Source organism: Drosophila subobscura, chromosome O (assembly GCF_008121235.1).
Source record: "Drosophila subobscura isolate 14011-0131.10 chromosome O, UCBerk_Dsub_1.0, whole genome shotgun sequence".
Lineage (NCBI taxonomy): Eukaryota > Metazoa > Arthropoda > Insecta > Diptera > Drosophilidae > Drosophila > Drosophila subobscura.
In genome coordinates, this window is record NC_048533.1 from 22,012,467 (window position 1) to 22,032,512 (window position 20,046).

Consider the following 20,046-nt stretch of genomic DNA (forward strand, 5'->3'; position numbering starts at 1 on the left):
TTTCAGGCTTTCCATTTGCCATTCCTACTCCATAAATAAGCAAAAGTTAAGCGACATTCGCTAGTCGGTCGTTCGACTAGAAATCCTTTAAAACGAAGCTCTAATCCAAGTGTTTTTTTGTTTTATTTAAAATGCAATAATATTTCTAACCGTCTGACAACTGAAAAACTGTGCAAATAAAATACAAGTATACATAAACGAAACCTCAATCCACTCCCTAGAGCAGCTTCATGGTAATGGTCTTGGTCTCCAGATAGTTGTCCAGTCCATCCTTGCCCAGTTCGCGACCAATGCCAGAGTGCTTGTAGCCACCGAAGGGCGTCTGTGGGAGCACGGCATCGTAGCAGTTGATCCACACGGAGCCAGCATCAACATTGTTGGCAAACTTCAGCGCCTTGTTGATGTCGTTGGTAATGATGCCAGCGGCCAGGCCGTACTGCACATTGTTGGCACGATCGATGATCTCATCGAGGCTGCTGAACTTGAAGATGGATTGAACGGGTCCAAAAATCTAAGGGCAGAAATGTAAACCGATTAAGGAATAATTTATGAAAGAATTTCTCTATGTGCGCACCTCCTCTTGGGCAATCTTCATGTTATCCTTCACATCCGAGAAGACAGTGGGCTCGATGAAGTATCCCACATTGCCGATGCGCTTGCCGCCAGCCTGCAGCTTGGCGCCCTCCTTCTGGCCACTCTCAATGTAGCCCAGGACTTTGGTGAGCATCTCCTGATCGATTTGTGGACCCTGCTGCACATTCTGCTCGAAGGGATTGCCCACCTTGCGGGCCTTGGCCTTGGCAGCGGCCTTCTCCACGAACTTGTCGTAGATCTTCTCGTGCACGTAGGTGCGACTGCCGGCGCAGCAGCTCTGGCCGTGATTCGAGAACAGAGCCTCGTGTGTGGTCTCCACAGCAAAGTCAACTAAGAGCAGGAAACATACGAGCTAAAACCAAATGAAGATTTGCTGCAGAGTCGCCACTTACTGTCTGCATCATCGAAGACCACAACTGGACTCTTGCCGCCCAGCTCCAGGGACACCCTCTTCAGGTTGGACTTGGCTGCTGCCTGCATCACGATGCGGCCAATGTCCACGGATCCGGTGAACGCCACCTTGGCAATGTCCGGATGCTCACTGATGGCTGCGCCAGCTGTGGGTCCAAAGCCATTGATAATATTGATGACGCCCGCTGGGAAGCCCGCCTCCTTGGTCAGGGCAGCCATGTGCAGGGCGGTGAGTGGCGTTTGCTCCGCCGGCTTCATGATAATGGTGCAGCCCACGGCCAGAGCGGGTCCCCACTTCCAGGCCAGCATCAGCAGCGGGTAGTTCCAGGGAATAATCTGGCCAACAACGCCCACGGGCTCCTTGCGGGTCATCGAGGTGAAACCACCGGCGGGAATGGTGTCGCCAAAGAACTTGTCGGTCCAGCCGGCATAGTACTGAAGCGTCAGGATCGAGTAGGTGACATCGAAGAGGGCCTCGGCATAGGGCTTGCCATTGTCCTGGGTCTCCAGGCTGGCAAGGACTTCCTTGTCGCGCTCCATCAGTGAGCAGAGCCTGGAAGGGGGTGGGAATGGTTAAAGGAAATTGATTCATTCTGGCTCTGATTGTACTTACTTGTTAATCAGATTTGTGCGCTGCAGGGGACTCAACTTGCGCCAGTCCGAGTTGCGATGGAACGCCTTCTTGGCCGCAATCACTGCCAGATCCACATCAGCCTTGAGCGAAGAAATTTCACATAAGTTTGGGTGTTAAATCGAACGGAGAAACATTGACTCACTTTGTCTCCTTCGGCTACTTTGACGATCTCCTTGCCAGTGGCAGGGTTGGCTGTGGCAAAGGTCTTGCCAGAGACGGCATCCACGAACTCATTGTTGATGAAGAGCTGCAATGGAAAGGGGAATAAAAGTAGGCCATGAACGAGCAGACATCAAAGTAGAATCAAGGACTTATATATAGCACTATCCAACCTCACAGTGCAAAACCTGACAATTCTCGAGGCTGTGTTTAAATCTTCTCATACTCCACCCCGGCCTGGGCAGTAATTGTTGCAATTTGTGCATTGCTATCTGTGATTATTAATCTGTGGGATGGCAAGCTTTTGTGTGTCCCAACAAGTTGTCAGCACACTGATTGCCCCATTTCAGTTTTCCAAGCGGCACGCGACATTGTTTTCAATGTAATATTTAAGTTCCATCACGATTTCGTTCTGTCAACTTTATGTACAAGCAAAACTGTTGACACAACAAAGTAATCTCTCGATTTGGGGTATTTGGTAGTCATTTAGGGATATAAATAAATGCTTTTAACGGCCGAGAGACATAATCACAGAGTGACTACATATAGAACTTCGGGGTCAATGGATTGAATCACATGCAATGAATTCAATTAAATTAAAGTCTCTGCAGTTGGAGCTTCACTTACTTAAAGTATGTCCCTTATCCACTTTGTGCTCCACATCTCTGCTCACACCACCTTACACACATTTACTCGTAATCCCATTAGGTACATTTGGTGTCAAAGTCTCCGCCATATCAGTGTCTTCGAATAACAGCATTGGACCCCCCTAAACTTTCCGTAATGTTATCAGTATTGTTTGCCCCAGAAGACCAACCACATCATTATTATCGCCACAGCCTATGGCATGGCAGATTTGTTTATTGAGTGTCAAACAGCACAAGATTACGGTCAGAACAGAACACCCTGTATGTTGTGTGTGGGTCTGAGTATGTATCGCAGCCCCACACGCAAATCATAAAGAAAAACTGGCGAATATTCGAAAATTGCGACACAAACAAGTTCGAAACAAGTTGGATTTTACTATTAGAAACACGATAGAGTGAGTCTGGGTTTTATTCTCGTACTACTTCTTATCTGAAGTTTGCTTTGAGGTGTGCCAGGGGCTGTTTAATCAATTGCAAAACACTTATTGCATACAAAATGCAATTGGCCACAAAATATATTCTATTCTACTCTTTATGTACTCACTTTTGTGTACTTGGGCTTTGTGTTGGGATCGGCCATACTGTTGGATGATTGTAAAAACTGCTGGCTGGAGCTGGATTCTGGAGTGGAGTGGAGCTGCCTGTCGTCTTAGGAGCTGCTGCTGACGCGAATGCTACGAATTACTGCCAGATGCTGCTTTTATAGGCTGCTTGATACGTTTGCGAGTCTGCCTGCCATCGCTGCTATCAGCGGTTCTGTTTTCGGATTGTCATTTATCTCTGTTTTTGCTATATGCCGGCCGGCAGGCTAAGCGGCAGGCAGACACATACTCGTAACTTGTATTATTTATTGGCACCCTGCAATGAAATGAATAGCGAAGGGCATTTGGGTTTGATTAAGCAGTTTGTTAAGGATTGATGAATACCCAACGTAGGTAGATAAATTCAAGAACTTTTATCTGTTAGAGGCTAACAATTTTTTTCTTTGAGAATTAATTTATTATATTTTAATGTATCCACCATATTAACAGTTGTTGTGTTTATCGTAGCGCATTCCGAACCACTTGCAGCTTAAGCTCTCAAAGTTTTTGTAGTCTCTTCTCTATAGCTTGTCCTTTATCGTCTAATTCCCTTTTTGCTAAGTTTCGCCAACTGGAATGCAAGCTTTTGGGCGGTTGCTGTCTTGGCTAAACCGAAAAGCAGTGCATGTCTTGGCTTTAGTCTTATACGCTTGGGTCTTATACAGGGTGCATGATTTCTAGCTTTCAGTTATCTTATTGAATCTAAAGCAAATTGGGCTTATCAACATATAAATTGATTTATTTTATATATGTAAATAGCAATCATTTCTATAGGTATAAATGCACAAACTCCCAATATAACTTCTCTCGATTTGCTTTTTAGTGTACCAAAATTCCATTTAGCAGATTCCATCAAAATAAATCCTTGTCTTATCAAAAGCTTGTTGTTTTTATCAGCTGTTTGCCGTAGCTGTTGATGGGAAAACTCTCGTACTGATAGGTGCGTTGCACCAGACCATGATCCAGAAATTTCAGTTTGCTCAGCGACTGTGCAATGTAATTGCTGCGTGGATGGAACGAGAAGACAATGAACCGAAAGTGATACCAAAATAGAAGATGGGGTCACTCCTACCTGTAGTACGCGTAGTCGTAGCGCAGGTAGCCGGAGAAGGGCTGAAGCTCAAGGCCATCTGGGCAAATGGGATTGCCATGGAGGCTCAGGTACTGCAGGTTGGGGAACAGTCGTCGGATCAGTCGCATTGTTGAGGGCAGGTCACTGAACTGCAAAGGCAAAAACGTATAAGACACTCTGTTGAGAAGATAGAAAGGATCTTACCTCATTCTTGTTCAACATGAGCACCTCCAGCTGCGGCAGGGACTGGGTCAGTGTTCGTAGTTGTGCCTCATGCAGCCGATTGTTGTCCAGCACCAAGTGACGCAGCTGCTCGAACTCCGCCAGCCAGGACAGATCCTTCAGGCAGTTGTGGCTTAGATCTAGCAGCTCCACGTGCTCCGCATGCCGCTTGACCAGCTCCGGGTGCAGTGATCGCAGATTCTGCTGCACCAAAATGAGCTACATTTGCGGCAGTTTGTTTGTCGTGCGGTTTGTAATCACTCTCATAGATAAACAAAAATAATTACCCTACCTGAGTGTCGTTGTCTGTCAACGTTTGCATTGCCATCAGATTCCCCTATCTTCTGCGAGAGATCTTCTACTTCTGCTGTGGGGGTTGGGAGTGCGCGTCGTAGAGCTTTCGGATACCTTTTCGGCGATCGTCTGCGGCTCGAATGAGGCGAACGAGCCCCGTTTGCTCAGTTGCTGCAGTTGAAACGAGCGCAGAGACGAATAGCTTTTGTTTTTGCGTTTTAACTTACTTTTTTCTTTGCTGTAGTACCCTGTACGATGCCGCGAGCGAAGGGAGTATGGGCTCAGTGTCTCCTTACTAACCTAAATAAAGGAAATCTGATTGCTTGTACAATTTAAGCTCTAATTTGACTGACTCTTAATTTGAGGCTCAAACTACCCAAATTTCTGTCAACGATCTTCACAAAGGGGTATTCCGCAAGTCCACCCCATGATTTTATCAGTTCTACCTACTCCCCACAGTCTTTTTGTATTTGCTTTATTTTGTTTGGCTTCTGCGCAGCTGTTTGGTTGTTGCTTTTGACGCCTCTTTCGTTGCGCGCATGGTAGAATTACTACTAGGTAACGTCGTCAGCTGAGTGCAGGCCCATAAGCTTATTCACCACGCTCTCTCAGCTCTCAGAGAGGCAAGCTATCTCTCTCTAGCAGAAAGCAAACGTTTTACGTTCTGCACTCTTCGTTTTTATTGTTTCTGCTGACAGCAAAGAAAAGATGTTCGATAATAAATGAGCTAAATAATGGAGCTAAAATACTTCCATGCAAAGTTTTGGATCGGCACAGCAAACAATATTTTGCAGACATTTTCATTTCTAAAAATAAAAAATACATCCAAAATAAAAAAGTACTTGCATGTACAGTACTTAATTTCATTGTCTTCCGCTTACGCCTTCATTCGTAAGCAATGAAGAAAAAGAAGAAGAAGACAATGAAAAAATTCGTGCGCTACACAACCTCTTTCGTCGACGTTTGGCAAACGACTGACAAGATTTACCGGCCTCGAATGAGAAGCACTGTGGTGAATCCGTTACCTAGTAGTAATTCTACCATGGTTGCGCGTACTTTTTGAAGGCAGAGAAAGGGGAGCAGTTGGCAGCGGAGCATGCGAAGTACTGATAAGCCGGCAGGCAAAGCCGACATGTAGAGGGCGCCAGGCGAGTATCCCGCGGCAAGTGCACCCGGCGGCCACAGCGCTGCTCGATGTCCAGCATAAAATGCTGTCAGGCATACCAAAATGTTTCGTTTTTATATGAACAAATCCTTCGACTGCGCTTTAACCACTTGGAGTGGAGTTGGTCAAGTGTTGGTGCGTGAGGGGGGGCAGTGCTCCACAATGGCAAAGTGCGGCCAAATATATTTTTAATTGCCAGTTAGGCTGGCAAACAGAAATGACGGCCCACAAGCACAAGAGGCAAAAGCGAAGAGACCACAGCGCGGCCTGACAAGCAATTTTCGACTGCAAATGGCTAACTGCTAACAAATTGTTAGTGCAGAGGGGCACGGGGGGGCTGGGCAAACTAGTGCCGAACAATAGGAGATGACAGCATAAATAAACAAGCTGCGAGATACAAATTACGGCTCACAGGCATTTAGCCAGGCACTTAATTCAATGAAACCCAACCACGCGCACGCACAAAGACACTCCCACAGGCAGGCAGAGATGCAGACAGAGATACAGATAGATAGATACGTCCACGCAGCGGTAAAAGTAATCGATTTGCCAGGCAGACCTTTGACGGGACTGACAGCTCTTGCTCCCTTAACCCTTCCCAGGGGGCCACTCACACTCAGTGACACTCTCGAAGCGTTTCGATCTTTTGTCCGCTAACCATCTTATTATTTCCCTCGGCCTGCACTCGACTTTTGCTTGGTAATACTCGTACTCGGTGCTCGGCGCTCGGTGCTCGCATGTGTGTGGTAAACATGCAGAGGCTATGCCGCTATATATAGGCCTTTGATTGCTGCTCGTTTCAATAGGCATTATAATTCAATGTCAACATTGAGCAGACCATTGTTCCATAGCCAGTGATCTTCAATAGAGCAATCTTCGATGCTCAAGGGTAGAGGCTGGCAAGGGGCAGCGGTTGGGGAGTGAGAAATGAGTGCTCCTTGCAACTACTTTCTCCAAGTATGAGCTGCAATTAAATTGTATTTTTACCTGCCGCTTTGATGACTAATCCGCAGCACTTAATTCGGTGCTCGTCGCATAAAGGAATAGAATAAATTGGGAAGCCCATACCCAAAACCAATTTGCTTTGACCGCCGCATTAGCCTCATTAACATTGCCATAGAGACCGCCCCACAGCCCAAACCCAAACACCAAAGAAATAAAAAAAGTGCTCAAACTTGCTCCAATTTTAATTACTTCCCCCCACTGGCCCACGATGATGATGGTGGGAGTTACATAAAACCCAAGACGGGGGGACTGGGTGCTGGGCACTGGGATGAGTGATGAGGGAAGCTCGATAATTGTGCTAAAATCGAATGACCTTGATGGGTGGGACACCCCTGGCGGCTATGTGTGCTGGTGTGAAAACTGCTCAAGTTACCCGATGTTTACCTCTAATTAACGAGATAATCGCCGATCGCCATTATCACTGCTGTAATCATCATCATTACAGTATGTGGCCAGGGGGCAAACCATTTAGCCTGGCGATTTGTCAACGCATCTGGGCAAGAGTGGCAGCCAGTCTGTGAGGAGGCGGAGGCTACACCGACAACGACATTCATTTGCCATTTGTCATAATTTGTCTGTTAATGTAGGTTGAAGCATTTAAGTAAATGTATAACACACATTTTGCGGATAAATTTAACTTCTTTTTGCTGCCATGATTTGCATCTTTACGCTTTGCCTCTTCCTTTCCGAGGTAAAAGTAAAAATAACATTTTTTTTCGGGCTTGAAGTGAAATGAAATTTAATGATTATTGCCACAAGGCATTGCTAGGAATAACTACAAGCCTTTTAGGTGTTTGTTTAATTGATAAATTAAAGTTTTAATTGTGGGAGCAGGAAGCTGCCTCAGTCTCAACTTTAAGCTGAGTTTTCTTTCTACCAACTTCCCCCGAGAGCCCATTGTGTCTCAGCCTTCTTTGGAGCAGCAATTGACAGAGAGGCTGGTCGATTGTTTCTATTTTTATCAACCATTTGACCTACGCATTCTGTGGAATGCTCTTCTCTTGGCCACCTAATCGACTGGTGGGTTCACATCTCAATGACAAAGCCCCAAAGCTTCTGCGTTTTTGTTGCCGTTTGCTGAGCGTCGTGGCACTTGACATGCAACAAGTGGCACGTCGAGTGTGCAGCATCCCCAGCTAGCTGTGCTCCATCGATTGGAAATACCACAGACCTGGCGGCAATGTCAATGGAGCACAATCGAAGGGCACGAGACACAGCGCCAATGCCAAGAGGCGAAGGGTAAGGTGAGGCGATCGGTGCGAATCAATGGATGGCTACTGCACAGGTGACCTGATTTTCGGGTTTCCTTCTGCAGCTCTCTCACTCTCTCTCTGGAGAGGGACAGTTGCGGCTTCTTCAGTGCGGTGGCAAGTGCACCAATTTCCAATCAATTCCATTGATTCACTGCCCGTCCGCTGGCAGTTCGCTGATGACGTAAAGCAACCTTGCTGCCATTATGTACGCCCCAGCTTCTTGTCCAGTGTGTGGTACCAACAATGTACTTACCATTTCTCGATGCAATTACTCTTACGATTTATGATTTGTTCGTGTGTGGACAGCAGAGTGGACAAGTGTCTGTTGGATTCCGATTCGGGTTCGCTTTATTTGCTTTCCATCTGCCATCTTCCAACGTGCACCAAATCCAATTACAATCCAAGAGTAACGCTGCTACTCATGTGATTTGGGTGGCTGCTGCTGCTTCGGCTGCTGCTGCTGTTTTGTTTTATCATTTTATTGCTTCGACTTCTTCTTTTCTCTCTCTTTCATTTGGCTTCAATTATAAAATTGATTTTCATTTTGTTACGCTCGTTTCGTAATTGTTGTCGTAGGTGTTGAAAGTGTCTGCGGTACGAGTACGAGTTGATGGCTGAACGACTGTCCGACTGTCCCCCGTTGACAGTTGGGTGGAAACTATGTGAGTGGCCTTGAAATGGCCCTTTGGGTTTTTGTTTTCTTTTTATTCATGTTCAATTAATTGAATTTACGTTGAAGTATTGTTTTGATTTAATTGGGAAATTCGGTAGGTAAGAATGTGGTAATGAATGACAGTTTTTGATTGAGAGTTCCGGCGAGGAGAGTTTTATTGATTTGGTTTCGAATTTGTAGCCCTTTTTCTCACTTCAAGATTCTGGAAATTCCTTCAGGCTCAGGTTCCACTTTGAGAACACTTTTTAAAGGGTATACCGTGCCTTGCATCTGTTTGGCTGAGTTTTAAGCTTGTATTGTTCTCCCTCTGCTCCACTTTTTGTACATGCAAAATTAAGTTCCAACAAATCCTGAACCTACAAAAAGGAACTTGCACTTTCAGGCTCTATTTTCACACCATTTCCACCTCTCAAAAAATATCCTACACGTGTTTCTACTTCCGTTTACATTATCTAAGCCCCACCGGCTTATCTGTGGGCAGGAATTCCTTGGAATCACTTGACCTGACCCACCACCAACTGCATGAACAAGTTCGACTTGCTGCCACATGAATGAACTTTTGCACCTTCAATGGGTGCAGAGGGTGCCTGTGGCGAGTGCGTAATCGTGGGTCACTTTCGATTTCCGAGACAGCGGCTCGAGTGCGCTCCAATTGTGAAAATAACACTTGGCGCACTCAGCCGAAGGTTGCTGCTGCTGCTGCCGCTGCATCCCATCTCTCAGAGACAAGATACAAATAAACAAACACACAAAATGTACAAAATGTGTGTGTGAGAGTGTTACACAAAAGCGTCTACGGCCTGGGGCGCAGACTGATGAGGAAGCTTTCGGGGCATCCCGCTACATCTCTCTCGCTCGCTCGCTCCCACCCGCTGTGGCTGTGGGTCAGCCAGTGGCTGGCTTAACGGTAAACGAAATGGATTTACAGCTTGAGGTTTTTGTCTCCATTTTGGATTGCTCTAATTTCTCGCTTGAAGACATCAGAAGACACGTGTCCAGCCGCTCTGCTGCCGTTCTGCTGCCGCTCTGCTGCCTCTCTCTGTCCTCTGCTGCCTCCGTCTGTCCTCTCTCTGCCTTGGTCCAAGTTCATCTCCATGGCAATCGCTCTCGCACTCTCTCTTGTGTCCACTCTTTCGCTCTCGTTCGGTCTCGCCCGTTGAGTGTTTGTGTATCTCTTTTGATGCTTAATTAAATTCATTTTTTCCGTTTACCTTTTGTAATGAGATTTTGAGATTGGTTGGAGGCGCTGAGGCGCACTGAGCAGCGTGTCCGAATCTTCGACTCTTTGACTCTTTGACTCTCCGACGCTTCGTCGCTCGAAACATATAAATGGCCAACGCGGTGCTCCAATCAGCATCAGTCAACGTTCGAGCTTCTCCATCGAAGCAGTCAGTCAATCGAGCTGTAAAGGATTACGGGTTAGACCTCATCATCATCCACAGGATCCAATCGTTAGCCATGCGTGTCTCATCGCTGTTTGTCGTCTGTGTGGCCACGCTGGTCGCCGGAGCTGTTGCTCGTCCTGAGCCACCATCCCCGTATGCCTACCATGGATTACCACAGCAGCAGAGCCAGCGGGCATTGCCATTGAATGGTGAGTATTGGCAGCAGCCCGGAGGGGTGAAGATCCATTAACATTTCACTCTTTGGCTCTTTCCTAGTTCATCCCGTTGCGCCACAAATCTATCAGACGCTGCCACAGGAGCAATCGTTTGCCAACTTTGCAGCGCCACCAGTGCAGCAGCCTCAAATGAATTACCTGCCACCCCAGCAGCAGCAGCAACAGCAACAGCAGCAGCAGCCACAGCAGGATGCCATCTTTGAGCAGGTTGGTCCCTCCGCTGAGCCCCTGAACTCCTACGATGACAGCTACAACATGGCCCACCGCCTGTCCGGTGTGCAGCATGCCAGCGGCTACAACAACGCACCGCAGGAGACCAAGATCCACAAGCACATCTACGTCCATGTGCCGCCCAAGGACTTCGAGGAGGAGGATGCCGTGCAGCCACGCGTCACCCATCAGGTGGGACCCAAGCAGAAGCACTACAAGATCGTCTTCATCAAGGCCCCATCGGCACCGGCACTGCGCGCACCCATCGTGCCTCCGCCACCACAGAACGAGGAGAAGACTCTGATCTATGTGCTGCACAAGAAGCCCGAGCAGGAGCAGGATATTGTAATCCCGACGCCACCACCCACCAAGCCATCCAAACCCGAGGTCTACTTCATCAAGTACAAGACCAAGAAGGAGGAGGCGCCCGTCTATGGTGTCCCACCCGCCGACATGGAGCCCCGTCAGGCCACCGCCGAGGACTTTGCCCCGCTGGCCGAAGTTGCCGATGTTCTGCCACCCACCACTCTGGCACCCGAGCCCGAGATCGAGCAGCCCTCCGCCATCTATGGCGCACCCACGGCGCCCGCCTACACTGGCGAGGAGGTGCAGACCACGCTGTCGGCTCCTGCCAACCAGTACCTGCCCCCTGCCACTGCCCCCGCCGCCCTGGCCATCGAGGAGCCCTCCATGGCGCCCATCATTGTCGAGGAGCAGCAGCAGGAGCAGCGTCAGGCTCACATTCCCGCCTCCAACTACGGTCCTCCCAACCGCTTCTTCCTCAAGAAGTTGAAGTAGGATCGAAACACGATGGAAATGGAGATGTCTTAGCCAATTTCTCGTTTGTCATAGTCTAATGTCCAAATGGATGCATTCCCCTTACCCCCTGCACAGCTCACACTTCCCCATGCACACACTCACACACACGCACACACATGCATCTCACGTTGTTTTGCTCGTTTGTAAAATTTGTTAAATTTGTTACATTTTGTGTAGATAATAAAGATCGAATTTTTAGAAAAAACAGCAAGTTGGAGTACGATTGGGGAGGTAGAATGGGATTTCAAAAGGTTTTTAAAGTGTCTAAGAAAGGTTAGGCCAAGCGAAGATAAAGATATGAAAAGGATTTAGTCAGTAGTAGAAGGATTTCTAAGCAATTTCTTATGGATTTAAAGGTCTCTTGTGGGAAACTTCACAAAGTTCCGCACTCATGGGAATGTTCACATAAATCTTTGCCTGATCTGTGCCTAATTAGATACAAAGAAGTTTCAAGGATATTCCCTAATTCCTTTCTGTAAATTTATGGTATAATAATCTGCATACAAATTCGAGTATTTGATTTGGAAGAAACCAAACAATCAACTGTTAGTCGATGCTTGAACAAATTCCTTTCCTTTGCATCTCATTTTCTGGTCAGCTTTAATTCTTTCTACTTTTTTCCACGCTCTTCCTCTACCATCTTTTAACCCTAAACAAATCTGAACCTGCACATATTTACCCGTTCCACTGATTCAATAATGTTTAACACTTACGCACACTCGTGCTGCCGTTTAAAAATGATAATTGACCTTTAAGCGAAGAGTCGACCTTGCTGGATTTACAGCACGTTTAATTGCGTTACGTTGTGTTAATTTTCTGCGGTTAGGCCTAAGCTGAGTACTGGCCAAAGCTAATGCCTTTCCTCATTGCCCCGGCATGTGCCGGCCTCTGTGGCTGTGGCTGCGTGCAACATGTTGCGCCGTGTTTCCCGCCAAAAACCAACAGTTGTTTGGCGGTGCCTGCGCAAAGCGATGGCAACATGTTGCGTCGCCTTACCGGAAGGACCAGAAGTGGGCATGAGAGTGTGCCGCCTCGAGTGGTTCGTGCCGTAGCTTCGTGCCTGGCTGATCTGCAGTGGAGGGCTGGTGGGCGCGCTGCCACTGCCACACAGCCACTGCCGACGGATGCGGCATTCAGTTCGCTTTCTGTGCTCGTGCGACTCGCACCGCTGGTGGGCGTTCTCAATCGCCTAGACACTGACTTCCATGTGGCCCACGTACGAAATCGCGACTTGAAAACGCATAAAAAAGCCATTCGATTCAATTGAAGATGGGCACGCGATGCAATAACCAATAAACAATTAACAAACTGCGAATATTCATCAAGTGGTCTGCGTATACGCAATACCCAAAACGGTAGACATAATTCCAGTGATAAATTCCAGTGTGTGTGTGGCTCGGATGTGAAATTGTTCGACATTGTTTCGGGCTACTATTTCTGCCATTGACATTGACATTGTCATTGCCGCCTGCTCACTCAGTGGGGGGCAGTTGCAGTTCCGGCAAAACGCTGCAGAACAGAGGAGCAGCAGCAGGAGGGAGGTGCTCGCCACCAGGTGAGTTGTAATGAGCTTTATTTGCCTGCTAATCAGCTTGTCCTCCGCTTGGGTCTTGGGGCTTGTCGCTCTGTTGTTTCTACTTGTTAGCATTCAGTCAGATTTCGCACATTTCTCCTTGGCATTTGTTCTGTTCTGGGTGGGATTAGCTTCAGCTTCGCTTTGGGGTCTCACTTTCAGTGGCACATGACCAGCATTTAATGGCAGTCCATACCCAGCCTTTTTTCTATAAATATTTTAGAGCTCCGAGAAGGTTCCTCAAAGTGTCAGAATTGATTTCCCTGCGGCACCTACAATGCACAGCTGTCAAATACAATTTAAGACCCATTTCAACAGCTCGATTAGAGTCGGAACTACTCCTAATTGAATGCCATTGTGGCTCACATCCGAGCGATAGAGTCCACCTGTCATCCAGTAAGCTGATTGGCTTTAAGAAAAATCCCCTCAGTGGACTCTAAGGCTGTCCTGTCCATTATGATTGCTTATTTCGTTTTATTCCACTCAAATGGGAAATACAATTTCATTGCAAATTTTGTACTTATATTACATTATCCTTGGCCTTAGCCGGAAGTATCATCAATCAGCCGTTTGTTCCTGTTAAGCTGCTCATGGACATGTGTGTGTGTGTATATTAAGCATACGCATTGTTGTCGCCAGTCGGAGCAACTAAATATTGCATGATACGAGTACGAGGACGGTCCTCTAAGTCCGCCAGGCATCCATTTGCCTCTCGTTGACAGAGGACAGGGGGAGTACAACAAAAGGTGGCGTTGTAGAGGAGGCTAATTATAAATTATGCAGCACGCAATCCCCTCAACGTTTTGCTCACATGTGTGTGCTGCAGGTGAACGTGTATTTTATCATCAATTTTGCAGCGGAATCTCTTTGCCGCTTTTTTGGGACGCACTAAGGGACAAAGGCCGTTCCTTGAACCGACAGCTTTAATTGGTTTGGGCCTGATTTAAGTCTGGTCCTTTGCTCTCTGCCCTGTGCTGTTTACTGCTTGACACTTTCGCTGGGTTTATGTGTCGCTTTAATGTCAACGCGTGTCGAGGCGGGCCGAGATTTATGTGCCTGTCTGCATCGGTTTATCTGTTTGTCTTGTCCTCACAAAATGTATCCTCAGTTGCTGTCGCGGGCAGTATTTTTTATTTATAAAATCCACACTTATGATACAGCTTCCCTGGCATTTACATGTGTATTGTGTGTCTGCTTGTTTGTTTGCTTAAAGATAATCAGATCGACAGACTGAGCTGTCAAAATCAATATTGACACAGCGAACACTTTTGATGGGAATACTTTTGTTTACCTAACGACAGCAATGACATTTCCTCTTCATTTCTCCCCCAGCATCATCATAAATAATAATCAATTCAATGTCAGACAGTCGCAATTGCTCAGCTTCCTTTTTTAAGTTTTTTTTTTTCTGCCGATAGGCTGTTTTTTTGACAGCTCGATTCTGACACGAGTCCACGTTCCCCAAACCCATACACGCCCACTTGTCATGCCCATTTTATGTACTTCAGTTTATAGTTTTATTCGCGGCAAAAGTGAATTTCACTTGTGAAAAAGCGCTCCAAGAAACATTTAAAAAATGTGAGTAGATGGCGGGAAACAGGCAGACGGAAATTGGGAAAATTCAATGAAAAATTAAAGCTGCCTTGACTTCAAATAAATCCCTATAATGGATATATAGGGAGAGCGGAAAGAAGAAAATTGATTGAGAATTTGTAGATTAATTTTCATGGAAACATCAGCATTTACAAGTTAAAGACAAAAGTTGTCAGAGGGTTCTGGAAATGATCAATGTGCAAGGAATTTCTGTTTGATTTGATAAGGAATTTTATTTTCTCCAACTGTTTCTGCTACTTATAATCTTTAAGAAGTTATTGTCATTTTACTTCCAAATTTGTTTCCGAAGAATGAATTATATGTTCCATTAGGTAATTCACAACTTTCAATAAAAAATCCACCCAAAATTTCTCCCGCTTCTGATTGTTCTCCATTTAATATTATATTCTTATTACTAACATAACAAATATTAGTTTTAAATATTTATATCCTTGCCTACAATGCCAGCACAACATAATTAAATTATTTAGTACATTTCCAACCAATCAGTTTCGTAAATTTCATATTTGGCCATCGAATATGAATACCAAACTAGTTCCCAAATTGCATTCTACTAAATTGGATCAAATCAGCGGGATTTGTTTGCGTACATATTTACGTGGCGGTTAATTTTGGTGGAAATTAGTTTTGCTTTCCATTCAGCACTCATCGAAACACAATTGAAATGGCCACTCAATGAAATGGCCCGGGTCTTGTGTATACATTCACGTAGTTCTGGTTATTTATTTTTTGCACAAATAACTCAACGCCTGCATTAAAATTCCTGACCCAGAACTTTGGCCAAAAGATGCCCCAAACTGAGGTGAGGAAATATGTGTCCACAGCGCAGTGATTACTTCTGGGCGTAGGGTAGGGGGCTGGCGGATGCTGGGCAATTTATCCACATCTTCGGAAATCACATTGAAAAGAGCAAACTAAACAAATTTAAATGGCAAACTGAAAAAAGTTTCGCACACGCACAAACACACATTATAAGCAGCTTTTTTTCTTTTGTTGTTATTTTTTGAGATGCTGCTCACCATTCACCATTTACCATTCGCTGTTCTTCAAAGCACTTAGTGTACGCTGCCAAGAACACTGTGTAACACTGTGGCAAAGATAACCGGAGGGGGAGCGACATGACAACAAATTGAATTTGTTTATACACAAAATAGACACGAAAACACACGCCAGGAGAGCAAACTTTCAAATAGTTGACTGACTAGAGGTAGAAACAAGACAACAAAAAAATCTTCCACCCGTCGGTGTTTATAAAATGTGATTTAGGAGAGAAGAAGACTTTGAAGAAGAAGAAGACTTATAAAAAGGGACAGGGAGAGGCAGATTCTGGCTGTTCCTTTACATCTTTTAAATATACATACATAACTCGAAAACTGCAAAATGCACTTTTACCTCTAGCCAAAAGATGGATGCGGTGGAGCAGCAGCTCAAGAAAGGAATATTAAAAATTCTTTGGCTTAAAGTTTGCTCTTTTGCTTAGCCATTTTGTTTGCCCAAAAGTTTCTTGTCATTCAACGTTTTTTTTACGGCTTACATTTTTTCTTTGCTGCAGAATTTATTCATTTTTTCTTTTTTTTTCGAGCTCAAGGCGCGCAGATTTATGCTGGGCTTTAGAGCTGGGGCTGCCAATGATATGCAAATGTTCTTATAAATATGTAGACCGGAAGAGAAGCGTGTTCATGCAACAAGCATGAAAACATCTCGCTGCTAATGGTGCGTATGTGTAATGTCTCAACAGCCCCCATTGAAGTATAAGAAATTATTAAAAAGGAGAAAATCCATCAACATTTTGTTGCCTTTCGGCTAAGCTGCTGCCGGTTCTTTGTTTGACTTCTTGTCCTTTCTTGTCCAAATATGCTCAACATCTCTGCGATAGAAAATTTCTCTTCTGTTTGGCAGCCTCAAGTGTTTCGTCGAATTCCACTTTTCGATTGTAAGCAACAAGAACTCAACTCAAGTGAAGTGAAGAAGTGTTCATGCATGTGGAAATGTAAAAAAATCTGCTTGGGAAAAACCAGCAGAAGCCTTTTTTGACCACGCATGCGACGGGGCTTTGGCCCCTACGCCCAGCCGGTAATAAAATGTAATCAAAAATTAATTCAGCTAAATTTGTAATTTTATGAGCATTTTCGCATTTGCTTCAAAGCAGAGTGAGCGAGTTTCTGCTTTAATTTGCAGGACATGCGAGCCTTGACACTGCCCCACACCTGGTGAATTATTTCTGCTGTTAAATACAACTCCATCGGCTTCATTATGTCCCAGCAAGGGCATCTCCCCGAGTCCATTAAAGTGCAAAACTGCGGACACAGCTCGACCGTTGAATGGCGTTTCAATTTCACTTCACTGGCATGCCCTTTGCTGTGGCAGAATTGCACCTTAGCAGAGTTCCACGAGTGAAGCTAGGTAGGAGGGCTATTCCCAGGACGCTGACAATTGTTAGTTGACACACTTCCAGGCACGACTTTTCACTGCCCGACGAGGACGAGTATCATTAGGTGGAAGCATCAGGAAACATTAGTTCTGTGTTTTTCTTTCGGTCATTGGGGAAAACGTTTGAATGAGCGTGTTTAAAAATTTCTACCAACCCTCCCGAAAAAAGGGCAACCCAAACGATTTCCCTTTGAGCAACAAACGGAATATTTATTGCTGCCACAGATGCTTGTGATATTTGCCTGTTCTTTTTGTTGGTCCTGACCGCAGCCATTGTGGAATTCTCCAAAAGGTTTTCGTGACCCCCAACAACAATCGAACAAAATCGAGCGAAAAGTGAAACCTAAAAACCCTAGAAAATGGCAACGAATCAAATGAGTTGAGCTTTGATAAATTAACTAAGCGCAGAAGGAGAGGGAACATGGGATTCACAAGGATTGTGTAGGGTCATTTGAGCTTAAGGAAGCTTTAAGGACGTGTCTTGGCGCCCGGCAAAAGTGAATAATGAGCCCGGAAGGCGACTGACAGATGATGTGCCTGCCATGTGCGACCTTCACACAAAAGCAACAAATGCCCCAGGGGAGATGGGGGTTCGCTCTGTCCTTTTATGATGTTAATTTGTCGACCATATGCAGAACTTCAAGCGGAAACAAGCTCGAACAAGTGGGAGAAAACTTGCCCCAAAGAAAATATATGCAAATCACTCGGCAGCTTGAATTCGGAGCCCCTCAGCATTGTCATTCATTGGGTTGAACATTTCAGATTTGGGTTGTGAAAGAATCGTTTGACTAACCCTTTTGACTCCGGCATGTGCCCGAAGCTACCCGAGAATTCCCTCTCGTATTTTCTTATGCAAAAGAAAAGACTTTGCGTTGAGTCATCTGTCCGCTGTCCGCTGTCCGCTGAGTCAGCTGTCCGCTGTCCGTTGCATTGTTCTCTTGAGTTTTCCCATTCGAGTGGTGTACAGATAACGTCCAGCATTCGATCTTATCTCTGGCAGAAACACTGCAGTCGGACTACCCATTATGGTAATGGTTCTGGCATATAAAAGTGCATTCTGCGATGTTTGCTGTTTTAGTTTTAGAGCTAAGAAAAATGAGAAAGTCGCATCAAGTGCGAATGTTTTACCACGGTGAGATACGAGATGGATTGCCCAGGATATCGCTAACCCTCTGGACATTGCTACTCGTATGTCTGCTGCCAAGTCCATCGCTACCTGCCATCGTTAGGGACCTCAGCAAGTGCATGGAAGGCTCCGTGGAAGTCGATCCCCAGGACTGTGGCAGCTATTATCAGTGCCTCGATTCGGTCATCCTGCATCAGCAGTGCCCCGAAGGAGCCTACTTCGAGGCCAGCTATGAGGTGTGCGTCATCGATGACCAGGGCATCTGCAAGCCAGCAGCCAGTAAATGCTCCGAACTGGAGTTGGCAGAGGATCCCACGGATTGTGCCGGATATTTGCAGTGCATCGGTGGATACTTTGTGCAGCAAAAGTGTGACGTTGGCGGTTACTATAATCTGACCTCGAAAAACTGTCTCGTGGATGGGAATGTTTCCTGTGCGCCCCTGCAAGCGAGGTGCACAGATGAGCAGCTCCAAGCGAACCCCGAAGATTGCGCTGGTTACCTGCAGTGTGTGAACGGAGTTTTAGTGAAGGAAAAGTGCCAGAAGGGAAGCTACTTCGATGTGAGCTATAACATGTGTGTTGTAGATGCGGATGGCATCTGCGTGTCTGCCGAGAGTTGCACGGAAGAAGAGCTCCAAGCCGATCCGAATGACTGTGCCGGATACCTAAAGTGCAACGATGGAGAGCTCGAGGAGCAGAAGTGCGCCAGTGGCAGTTACTTCAACTCCAGCCTCAAGATCTGTATTATCGATGTGAATGGCATCTGTGTGGCACCGCCCGAAAAGTGCAAGGAAGGGGACCTTGATGTGGATCCCAACAACTGCGCCGGATACCTAAAGTGCATCGATGGAGAGTTTGTCGCAGAGCAGTGCCCCAGCGGCAGCTACTTTGATGCCAAAATAGAACTTTGCTTGATCGACTCGGAGGGAATTTGTCTGCCAACTGTGCGAAAGTGCACCGAGGGCGAGATGGTAGAAGATCCTGAAGATTGTGCCGGTTACCAGCAGTGTGTGGGCCAGGAGCTCGTGCAACTAAAGTGTGATCCTGGCAGCTACTTCAATGCCACAGCAAGTGGCTGCCTCATCGACGAGGATGAAGTTTGTGTGCCCCAGAAGCCAGGCTGCACGGAGGGAGAACTGATGCAGGATGCCGAGAACTGTGGGGGTTACTTGGCCTGTGTCAATGGGTTGTTTGTAGCCAATAGCTGTGGCAGCGGAGAGTACTTCCATCCGGGATTGCTGGAATGCTTCAACGATGATCTAAAAATTTGTCACAGCAACTGCCGATGTGGTGCCAAAGGCAGATGCATTGAGGGCAGACGGACGGCTGATCCCCAGGACTGTGCTGGCTATGTGGCATGCATCGAGGGGCAGCTCGTGGAACAGTCCTGCGAACAAGGCAGTTATTTCGAGACCACACTAAGGGGCTGTGCTTTCGACGAGCAACACATCTGCGCCACCGAGCAAGAGGAGTGATTCCTCATGCACAATAAATTATCTCACAATTTGCCGACTTCCCCGCCGATAATTGGTTCTGCTGCAATAAATCTAATTAAATGGGAAGCTGATGCTTAAGTTTGTTCTATTTTGGTGGCTGGGACTTTTGGCAAAAGTTATTGGCCAGCAGCAGAAGTGACTTTTGGGCCAGCAGCAGAAGTGAATTTTGGGTCTAAATGCGATAAGCGAAGCAAATGTCTGTTGCTGCCTCTTAATCAGCTGGTTGCTTGAACTGATTATGCCCTAAAGTACTGGGAAACGTACGAGTGCTAGACCACCAGATAAGTGGCAGTAGCAGCAATCAGATTTGACTCACAAAGGAATTTGGGTGTGTGCGTCACCAGTTGGCCTTCCACGACAAAGGAATACGAGTAGTTCCAGTCCCAACTGGGGCCCAGAAACTTCAAAAGATGTTTGATTCGTAATTAAAATCAAATTGAATACCCA

At 46.2% G+C, this 20,046-nt stretch overlaps 5 protein-coding genes across 6 annotated transcripts in view; 3 read left to right on the plus strand and 2 right to left on the minus strand.

Moving 5' to 3' along the window:
• Positions 1–104: 104 nt before the first annotated feature.
• LOC117899346 (aldehyde dehydrogenase X, mitochondrial) lies at positions 105–3,145 on the minus strand. Its single transcript, XM_034809298.1, has 6 exons — positions 2,990–3,145; positions 1,782–1,886; positions 1,619–1,719; positions 987–1,558; positions 575–924; positions 105–511 (listed from the first exon to the last, which is right to left on the minus strand). The coding sequence occupies exons 1-6, from the start codon at positions 3,023–3,025 to the stop codon at positions 218–220; spliced, it is 1,458 nt and encodes a 485-aa protein (XP_034665189.1). The 5' UTR covers positions 3,026–3,145; the 3' UTR covers positions 105–217.
• A 675-nt stretch (positions 3,146–3,820) lies between these two features.
• Positions 3,821–4,760, minus strand: LOC117899373 (leucine-rich melanocyte differentiation-associated protein). The gene is made up of 4 exons (XM_034809353.1): positions 4,613–4,760; positions 4,303–4,539; positions 4,099–4,247; positions 3,821–4,029 (listed from the first exon to the last, which is right to left on the minus strand). Exons 1-4 carry the CDS (start codon positions 4,646–4,648, stop codon positions 3,900–3,902), a joined length of 552 nt encoding a protein of 183 aa, XP_034665244.1. The 5' UTR covers positions 4,649–4,760; the 3' UTR covers positions 3,821–3,899.
• Positions 4,761–10,011: 5,251 nt separating this feature from the next.
• On the plus strand, positions 10,012–11,524 carry LOC117899351 (extensin). The gene is made up of 2 exons (XM_034809318.1): positions 10,012–10,304; positions 10,372–11,524. The coding sequence occupies exons 1-2, from the start codon at positions 10,040–10,042 to the stop codon at positions 11,337–11,339; spliced, it is 1,233 nt and encodes a 410-aa protein (XP_034665209.1). The 5' UTR covers positions 10,012–10,039; the 3' UTR covers positions 11,340–11,524.
• Positions 11,525–12,440: 916 nt separating this feature from the next.
• Positions 12,441–20,046, plus strand: part of LOC117899343 (RYamide receptor) — a 67,405-nt gene continuing 59,799 nt past the window's right edge. Inside the window, exon 1 of one of the 2 annotated variants that reach the window (XM_034809295.1) lies at positions 12,441–12,915. The gene's annotated coding sequence lies outside the window, so the exon portion shown is untranslated. The remainder of the gene's footprint in view (positions 12,916–20,046) is intronic. The other variant, XM_034809296.1, reaches the window with a different exon arrangement.
• On the plus strand, positions 18,042–19,661 carry LOC117899344 (tenascin-X). The gene has a single exon (XM_034809297.1). The coding sequence runs from the start codon at positions 18,073–18,075 to the stop codon at positions 19,576–19,578; it is 1,506 nt and encodes a 501-aa protein (XP_034665188.1). The 5' UTR covers positions 18,042–18,072; the 3' UTR covers positions 19,579–19,661.

What these genes read in the sequence shown, in the direction of transcription:
- LOC117899344 (XM_034809297.1), top strand. Translation starts at nt 18,073, where the DNA reads ATGAGAAAGTCGCATCAAGTGCGAATGTTTTACCACGGTGAGATACGA.
- LOC117899346 (XM_034809298.1), bottom strand. Translation starts at nt 3,025, where the DNA reads ATGGCCGATCCCAACACAAAGCCCAAGTACACAAAA. An exon ending in CGCACAAATCTGATTAACAA is followed by an intron (nt 1,559 to 1,618) that starts GTAAGTACAATC and finishes ACCCCCTTCCAG; the next exon opens with GCTCTGCTCACTGATGGAGC. An exon ending in GGTCTTCGATGATGCAGACA is followed by an intron (nt 925 to 986) that starts GTAAGTGGCGAC and finishes TCCTGCTCTTAG; the next exon opens with TTGACTTTGCTGTGGAGACC.
- LOC117899351 (XM_034809318.1), top strand. Translation starts at nt 10,040, where the DNA reads ATGGCCAACGCGGTGCTCCAATCAGCATCAGTCAACGTTCGAGCTTCT. An exon ending in GCGGGCATTGCCATTGAATG is followed by an intron (nt 10,305 to 10,371) that starts GTGAGTATTGGC and finishes GCTCTTTCCTAG; the next exon opens with TTCATCCCGTTGCGCCACAA.
- LOC117899373 (XM_034809353.1), bottom strand. Translation starts at nt 4,648, where the DNA reads ATGGCAATGCAAACGTTGACAGACAACGACACTCAG. An exon ending in TGACAGACAACGACACTCAG is followed by an intron (nt 4,540 to 4,612) that starts GTAGGGTAATTA and finishes CCGCAAATGTAG; the next exon opens with CTCATTTTGGTGCAGCAGAA. An exon ending in TCATGTTGAACAAGAATGAG is followed by an intron (nt 4,248 to 4,302) that starts GTAAGATCCTTT and finishes TTGCCTTTGCAG; the next exon opens with TTCAGTGACCTGCCCTCAAC.